The sequence below is a fragment of the Amaranthus tricolor genome, chromosome 15, assembly GCF_026212465.1.
Source record: "Amaranthus tricolor cultivar Red isolate AtriRed21 chromosome 15, ASM2621246v1, whole genome shotgun sequence".
NCBI lineage: Eukaryota > Viridiplantae > Streptophyta > Magnoliopsida > Caryophyllales > Amaranthaceae > Amaranthus > Amaranthus tricolor.
This window is the reverse complement of record NC_080061.1, coordinates 11323352-11332222: the sequence shown is the minus strand read 5'-3', so window position 1 is coordinate 11332222 and position 8871 is coordinate 11323352. Positions and strand designations below refer to the sequence as shown.

Here is an 8871-nt window from a genome sequence, read left to right as displayed (position 1 = left end):
TAAAAGAGATTGATACATGTTAACAAAAGGTAAAATGAGACAACTTAAAAAATTAAAGGGACTATTTTTTTTTGTTGCTATTAGCAGAATTAGTATTTGGAAGTTATAACATTAATCATTTAAATGTCTAAAATAATAAAAATTAATCCCAAATTTTGATAGAACATTGAACTTTGACATTTTTATAGTTATATGTAAAAGTTGTGTTTTGAGAGGCCACATTTTCAACGAGGAAACAAAACTTATCTATGGACTATGATATTTTTGTTTGACTGATGTTCTCCATAGTACTTCGTATTTATGTTTGCAATTCATACAAGAATAAGAATGGAATTTAACTAGCAACAATTGTAGTAGTACTAGTTTTAAAACCAAAAAGACTGCACACATGCACGGATCTCCAATCCTAAATAACCCCAAATGCCAGGACTATCCTCTCCGTCTTCATTGTTTATCCGATTCAAATCAAAAAAATCGAACCAAACCTCTTAGATACTCTTTGAATTGTCCGTATAACTTTGCTTTTTCGAAGTTTTATTGTCATTCTAAGAATTCATCACAGGTTTGATTTTGATCTTCTTCCTATTCTCATTTTGATGCTTAAAGTTTCTTTCTTTCATCAATCAATTTCATTAGAATCCATACGTGAGTTTCTTTTATTCTTTGTTATCTTAGGACATTGTTTGAGAATTTCGATTGAAAGATGTACTTTTTTGGCGTAGATAGTTTTTCCAGATTGACCCAGAAATGTTAAGGCCATTTTGAGAATTGGGTTTGTTTTATTTTTTGTGTTTATGAAGCATTTTAGAGGTCAAATTGTCAGAAGGTAGTGGTTTTGAAGGGAAAACAAAAAGTATCTTCATGGATATTAAAGTGATCAGTTATGATTTTTCATTTGATGTCATATATGGTCAAAATATTGGAGATAATGAACTGATTTTGGACTTTATAATAAAGAATAAAAAGTGGTTTCAGTAAATTTCTTTTGTTTGGTTAAAGCTGATGCTTTGTTGCTGATACACTTATACTCTCATTTAGGCTTTGCCTTTTGTGGTCTGTAACCTTTTGCTAAACCTTCTGTTACCCAGGTTGAAAAACAAGCTATGGCTTGCAAGGAAAGTGAAGAAAATAGTTTGCTGAAGAATGAAGTATGGCAAGATCAATCTTTCTTCAAATGGAGGAAGAGAGATGCTCATGTTCCACTACGCTGTCATGATTCGATAGAAGGTATAACATCTCAACAATGTGCTATTTATATTCATATTTGTAAAAAGATTTTAGAATTCCTGTGTTGAATGTGATTTATGATTATTTTTTAACAACAAACAACATTCTATTACCCCAATGCCATTAAGTGGCTGCCACCTAGGGTGGAATTCGCACGGTCAGATGTACGCTACCTTACCCTTGTTAGTGATAAACATCTTCAGCAATTCAAGTGCATATAATTTATTGAGCCATTTTAGTGTAGTTCACTATTTGAGAAACATTAATCGATTTAGCAAAAGGTTTACTTGAGCAATTTCCCATGAACAAGTGCTGTTATTTATCTTCTGGTTTGAATCTTCATTATCATTGCTGCATCTAGTCTTATTGTATATGAATCATGACATATTTTTCTGGTTCCGAGACAGAATCTCTCAGATACTGGCTTGAAAGAAATAAGGTGGGTTTATCCGCTTCAAACTTGGCCACTTGGGATGACAATGCTGTAGCTGAAGCTCTGAATTGTGCCTCTTCTTGGGTTAAAGGCTTGCCTTTTGTGAAATCTTTATCTGGCCATTGGAAATTTCACTTGGCTTCTGGTCCAAGTGGTGTCCCGCAAAATTTCTACCATAGTGAATTTCATGACAATGATTGGGGAACTGTGCCAGGTGCGAAATTTTTTTATTTAAATTTTTGAATTTTAAGTACCAGGCAATGAAAAATCTTAGCGTAAAATATAATTAAGTTGATGAATTAATCAAACTCATGGACAGAGCAGTTGAGTGTACACAGTTTTTTGCATACTTATTCTTCACGATATAGTCCATGGTTAGTTGATTTGTGGCAAAGATTTTTAAATGGGTATGCAAATAGAATTTGCCTAAGTACTGTCTACTTTTTTTTGTTGCTCTGATCCTGTTGCTGTGTTACTTTTGACTGGGGTTACGAAGTGAATAGATAATAGTGTTATGCTATACTTGGATGAAACTACACATTCCAAATTGATGTCATTATACTGCACCTATTCAAGACAATTTGTAAATTGTGATCAATGGACTATTTGTAGTTGCTTGATTTTGAGCAACTATACATATCTCAGGTGGTCAATAGGGCTACATTTCCTCTTTTAGTTTGTTAATTGCAGGTTTTAATTTTTGTATGATCAACTGTTGCACCCAAATTGGTATTTTCATGTACACGGAGTACAAATTTTTTGACGTAGAAGTATATAACAATGCAAAGTTTACTCTGATTCATGGAGCAGTTCCTTCAAATTGGGAGATGCATGGATATGGGCAGCCTATCTATACCAACACAGAATATCCGTTCCCTGTTGATCCCCCGCATGTTCCTGCAGAAAATCCAACTGGCTGTTACAGAACATATTTTGATATTTCTAATGAATGGAAAGGTAAAATCTTTTGCTTGCAAATACGGCTGATTTGATAATGCTATTGGTAGTCGATCTTGAAGATTAAACTGTGTAAACATTAGCTTTATCTGTAAATATGTTGTGTATTAATCCAAGAACCCTTTTTTAGTACTGTATTAGTATGCCAAAAAACCATCATCAGCAGTGACTCTCCAAAAATTAATCTAACATCATATGTTCTGTGCTTCAAATCTTGTCATATTTAAGTGCAATTGCGCAAGCCCGTTTAACCCCCTTTGCCTCTTTGTTTTAGGAAAACATGTATTAATTTTGACTAACCATTTTTTTATGCCCTTTTTCTTGTATGTGCCATCGATTGGTTGTCATAAACTCATGATCATTTAAGTTTTATGAACCCGTTCGTCTGTACATGACTTCATTTCACCATGTTCAATTTTCAATCTAACACTATATTCAAAGAGAAATGGATGTGTAGAAACTAAATATTGTACTTCTAGTCTTCGATATGACGTTGACTTTAATTCTTGTATGATGATATGGTCTTATGGCAGGTTCAATGACACCTGATCACCATTTTTTCTAGATTCCTCTAATGAATGATGATCTGTTGACTTTGCTTTGTCGGTCTGTCCATTTTTCATGACAGAGAAACAAACCTTTCATGTTACGAGTAATCTTTTTATTAGTTTCCCTCTTTGGTATCAGCTGGTTCAATCTCTCGGTTGATTACTGACTTTCATTATGGATTTTCATAGGTCGAAGGATATTGTTGCAGTTTGAAGCTGTTGATTCTGCTTATCATGTGTGGGTAAATGGGTTTCCTGTTGGATACAGGTACTGAAGATCACTTTAGCCTTAAATTATTTGTTCTATTTCTTTCAGTTTGAGAATTCATACAGTTAGCTATATCACATCTGTACATTAGCTGATAATAGGCACAAGCCAAGATAGGCAACAGCTGCACCCCTCATTCTGTGCTTATAGTCTACTTTAGATCTTTTATAGGGTAGGTTGTGGAAAGGGGAGAAGGATGGGTTCTGGGCATTAGAGGAGCTTTTAGTACCTTTACAGTATTTCAACATTTCAATATCCCAAATGCCATTAAATGGCTCCTTCACGCAACCTTACCGTTGCTGGTAAAACAAAGAAGTTGTTTTCGAATAAAACCTGGTAGCAAATATCATCAACAACTTCACACAAATAGTATATGAGAATTAAGAAGTGCATATGATTTATTGAGCCATTTAAATATAGTCGATTATAATCGAAACCATAGAACAATAAATATTTGGCACCATTGTAATGGACATTTCTTGTCAACTTCAAGATATCCTAAAATAACTTCACTCATGGATGTGACAGAACTTTAACTTGGTTGTAATATACAGCAACCTATAACACTTACTGTTTACACTCTTATGTTATTATTATGCTCAATATTGTATAAATGGTCTGTAAATTTGCTTTCAGAAGAGCTCAATATTCTGTATCTTGTATCACTTCATTTTTTTTTATCTGTTTTACTAATTACTATACTCACCAAGAATGTACTGTATCTTTTATCTCTTATCTCATACCTTCAATTAAGAGATGACTTGCTCAAGTGGCTGATTCTACTCTATTAAGTTGATCATCTTTTTGATGGTCATTTAGTTGCATGAGCTCTATCAAAATCTTTACCTGTACAAAAAGAATGGGATGCGCATGTTTCTTTTGTGAAAAAAGAAAAGCATAAAGCATGATTAAGTTCTTATTTTTCTTAGTCCTATTAATCCTATCAGATGATTGACAAATGACAATGATTTGTTACAAAAGTCAGGATAGTCGGCTTCCTGCTGAATTTGAAATCTCTAAATACATCCATCCATGTGGTTCAGAAAAGAAAAATGTTTTAGCTGTCCAAGTCTTTAGATGGAGTGATGGCTCTTACCTTGAAGATCAAGATCACTGGTGGTTGTCCGGTATCCATCGAGATGTGCTGCTTCTGGCAAAACCTCAGGTAGGTTTGTCACCTTTTTAGATATCTTGTTTTGTTCTAGTCTGGACTTTTTTTGATTTCTGTTAGCTTTGCTCAATGGGAAAATGTTTGGTTGTGCCTAGCTGGTTTTGTATGTGTTGTATCTTTGCCATTGATGTATTGTCATCATCTTAGCATTACATTTAATGGAATTATATCTGTAATAGATCATGTGTTACATCAATTTCAAGCAATACTGATGCGGTTGGGTTTGCGCTTGATGAAAAAAATGTATACTTAAAAAAAACCATGAAAGATTAAGATTTGAATGGTGTCTCTTAACTTTTAATTTGTATGCCGAGTGATTTTTTTTTTATTTTTTTTATTTTCATTTTATAAATTTATGCAAATGGTATGTGTTTGGTTTACATGTAATGATCTTATGGACATTCTGCTGAGCAAATAGTCTGATGAATCTTAATGTGCACGAGTTAACTGTGAGTGTGTGATAAGAAGCTTGTTGTGAACTAGTTGCAATGTTCGGAGTCAATGTTCTTATGTCTCTCAGTAACTCATCATTCAATATTTGCGTCTGATGTGCTTTATTGCTTTATTTCATCTTCTCATCCATCTCATATGTTAATATCCAAGTACTTACAATTTTTTTGGACCGGGTGCTAAAGCCTATGAACATCAAAAGGCTGTTCTAACATTAGTTTTATGCAGGGAAACCTTTTTGGATACAAGTTCGATCATAGTTTTGCCATTTTCTTATACTTTTCTCCCGCTTTTCTGTAATTGAGGATGACTGCTAAGCTAAAAACTACAATTAGTATTGTTAGATGTTCATACAAAGTAGCTAATGGAACTTGCTGCTATGCAGGTGTTTATTGCTGATTATTCTTTCAAAAGTTACTTGGATGGAAGTTTCTCTCATGCAGACTTAGAAGTAAGTTTTACCTTGATATATTTCTTTACCAAATCCTGTTTACTTAATACATATGAGATGACTAAAAGCAATACAATGCAAATATTGTGAGCCTGAGTATTGATTTTTTCTTACGTGGTTTCAATTCCAAAATTTTTTTATATTTTATGTGGCTCATGTTTTGCCTTGATAAATGTTAACCTATTATATTATTGTGTGTAGATAGAATTAATGAGGCAAGTAGTGGTAGTATATTGGCAATGCCTTGCGATTTCTTGTAACACATCTCACTTTTAAAACTTGCATCTCTCACTTTCTTTGATGTACTCGCTTATAGCTAGTTGAGATCATACTATGCTATTTGGCTGTTTCAAAGTGTCTAATTGTCGACCTTAGTCTAAGCTCCTCTTGGCAAAAGATTATTTATTTTCATCAGCGATGTTTGCCCTTGCTTCTCAGTGATTATATCATGGAAGATGAGCAATGTATCCACATAAATCACTGCACATTTGAGTTGTTGATATCCTTGGTAGTATTATTATCTAGCTCGTAAACATGCACATTAAGCTTGTTTTTGTTAATTTTAGGTAGAGGTGAAAGTTGACACGTCACAAGGAACGTCTCGAGATTGCATCCTTTCTGATTTTACTCTAGAAACAGGGGTTTACGACAATGGAAAGTGGGATGAAAATGATGCATCAGACAATCTCCTTGCATCTCTGGTGACGCAGATGGAACTTATCCCGCCTCCAAGTTTCAGGTTTAATGGATACCATTTTAAAGGAAAGATAGACCGACTAAGGCTATGGTCTGCTGAGCAGGTGAGAGATATTCATTTCACTTTCAACCATCAAAATTGTTGTTTGAGATGTAATTACAGATGCATAGCAAACAAACTTGGGAAACTGAGTTCATGTTCTTGCTTGTGCAATCTCTTTTATACTGTCAAGTTTAGAAACTTTCATCTATATCCCCAGCCCCTCATGTATTGAAGGGAATAAGAAAAGAGATAATTACTTTATCATTCATCGTTTTACCACATTCTAAAATTCGATATTGCTCTGCTGAGTTACATTTGCTGCAGAACAACAGATTCTGAAAAACTTATATCTGTACTTTTTTGTTTCCTCAGTCCTCCATTACATGCCAACCTTTTGTTCTTTTCAGTTTTCTGCCTGTTGATAAAACTAAAACAAATCCTAACAGAAGAGTATTGACAGTACACTAATCGAACTTTATGTGGCATCCTATCTCGGACTCTTCATTTTGCTTCACGTACCCGTGTCCGATCCTTGATGCTTGGACATTGGTATGGCTCTTAGACACTTCATTTTAGACGTAAAATTGAACATTCAGACGTATCCGACACTTGGACACGTACCAGTATCCAACATCAGTACCCGAGTCCAAGTGACATAGGTGGAATCTATGGTTTCTATTTAGTTCTTCACAACCTTCACTTAGATGAAAGAAATCTAAGGGTTCTAGAAAAACTTGATGCCTTCGATTCAGGAATCTATTTAGGATGATGTGTAGATATAAATCCACTCTTAATCTAGGTTTCCTTCTCCTAAACTAAGGACCATGAAGTTGGTGTACTCATCAATATCATATAAGCTCTTGAATATGAGGACCTCTCAAAAACAAAATTAATGTGGAATACATTCCAAGCTTAAACTTCAATTTAACGTATATAAAAATTTACAATCAATCTCTATAGTTATACTAATAATACCGAACATGATTAGGGCAAGTCCCTAATTCATTCTTACTAGAAAAAAAAGAAAACTGGTAAAAGTAATTTAGCAGTCTATAAGATGCACTATATTCTACGCTAGTATGTTATATAACTATGCTGTAAATAAAAATAAATATCAATTAATTGATCTTTATGTTCCTGCATGATTATAGTGCACTAATTTTAGTTTCTCTCTCTTTGTTACAGTAATTAGGTTTCTGATCTCTCTTTCTTGGACCTTGTGTGAAATTGCAGCCAAATCTGTACACATTGGTAGTGATCTTGAAAGATGCATCTGGCAATGTTATTGATTGTGAATCATGTCAGATAGGCATTAGGCAAATATCAACTACTCACAAGCAGCTACTAATCAATGGACAACCCGTTACAATAAGAGGCGTAAACAGACATGAGTTCCACCCACGTCTCGGGAAGACAAATTTGGAGCATTGCATGATTAAGGTGACTTGAATATCTATTTTTAGTGCAATTTTGGCGTAAACTTTGAAGATTCACTCTTTTGGGAAATGTTTTTTTGAGTTTATTCTTCTCTTTCTTCTTTTGATTATTATTGTTTCTTGATTAAATTTCGTAGGACTTGGTATTGATGAAGCAAAATAACATCAATGCTGTAAGGAACAGCCATTACCCTAATCATTCTCGGTGGTATGAGTTGTGTGATCTATTTGGCATGTATATGATAGATGAAGCGAACATTGAGACACATGGTTTTGATCACTCTGGTCCTTTCAAACATCCTACTATGGAGCCCTCCTGGGCTGCTCCTATGCTTGATCGTGTGATAGGCATGGTTGAAAGGGACAAAAATCACGCATGCATCTTTTCTTGGTCCTTGGGCAATGAGGCTGCATATGGGCCAAATCATTCTGCTTTAGCAGGTATGAATGTGAAAATAACGACCTTTTGTAGCTTTCAAACTAACTATAATTTTTTTTTCTCTTTGACAAAGTTCATAATGTTGATGTACTATAGGCATGTCAAAGATGGATGATGCGTTAAAATAGACCTTTTTTTAACAATAAATAGGTGAACATAAATCAGGATACCCAAGGTGTTATCATCAAATGTAGAAGTTTGGTTCTGGCGTTTCATGTTAGCAATTAACTCCGACTGTGCTTAGTATCAAAATTGGTCATTGATTTGACAAGATCTTGAACCCTTGCCAACGTTTGTGTCACTCTTCTAACTTGACGAACACTTTACAAGAGAGCAAATAAGAACTGTGAGCGTTACCCAATGTGGACAAGTTTCCCTCATTAAGCATTTTAGCCTCCTCTCAAGAGGTTTCATTGGCACTGTAGTATCCCTGATTTTAGTAGTAAGTTTTTGCTTTATAACTTGTATTAAACAGGTTTTCATAAGTTTAGTTGTTAATACGCCGTATTATTTTTTTCTTCATCCTTTTGTTATGTTCATAATTAGTCATGCGACCTACCCCTATCATTATCATCATTATTGTCGTATTTGGTTAGTCCTGGCTGTATTATGTTGAGCATGTTGAATTTTTGGAAACCTTTTCGTATTTGATTTTATGAGTTTTCAGTCTTTTTCTCTTGATCTTGTAATTGATGCAATGTAGCTTTTTGAGATAATGCCTTATCACTTCTAACACTCTAATAATACCATTT

General features: G+C 34.2%; 1 protein-coding gene across 1 annotated transcript in view; it reads left to right on the top strand.

Moving 5' to 3' along the window:
- Nucleotides 1-246: 246 nt before the first annotated feature.
- Nucleotides 247-8871, top strand: part of LOC130800632 (uncharacterized) — a 14288-nt gene continuing 5663 nt past the window's right edge. The window contains exons 1-10 of the mRNA XM_057664190.1: nucleotides 247-562; nucleotides 1089-1227; nucleotides 1635-1874; nucleotides 2471-2617; nucleotides 3355-3433; nucleotides 4415-4598; nucleotides 5440-5505; nucleotides 6072-6305; nucleotides 7478-7684; nucleotides 7818-8121. Of these exons, the coding sequence (XP_057520173.1) occupies nucleotides 389-562; nucleotides 1089-1227; nucleotides 1635-1874; nucleotides 2471-2617; nucleotides 3355-3433; nucleotides 4415-4598; nucleotides 5440-5505; nucleotides 6072-6305; nucleotides 7478-7684; nucleotides 7818-8121 (1774 nt within the window). The 5' untranslated portion in view covers nucleotides 247-388. The remainder of the gene's footprint in view (nucleotides 563-1088; nucleotides 1228-1634; nucleotides 1875-2470; nucleotides 2618-3354; nucleotides 3434-4414; nucleotides 4599-5439; nucleotides 5506-6071; nucleotides 6306-7477; nucleotides 7685-7817; nucleotides 8122-8871) is intronic.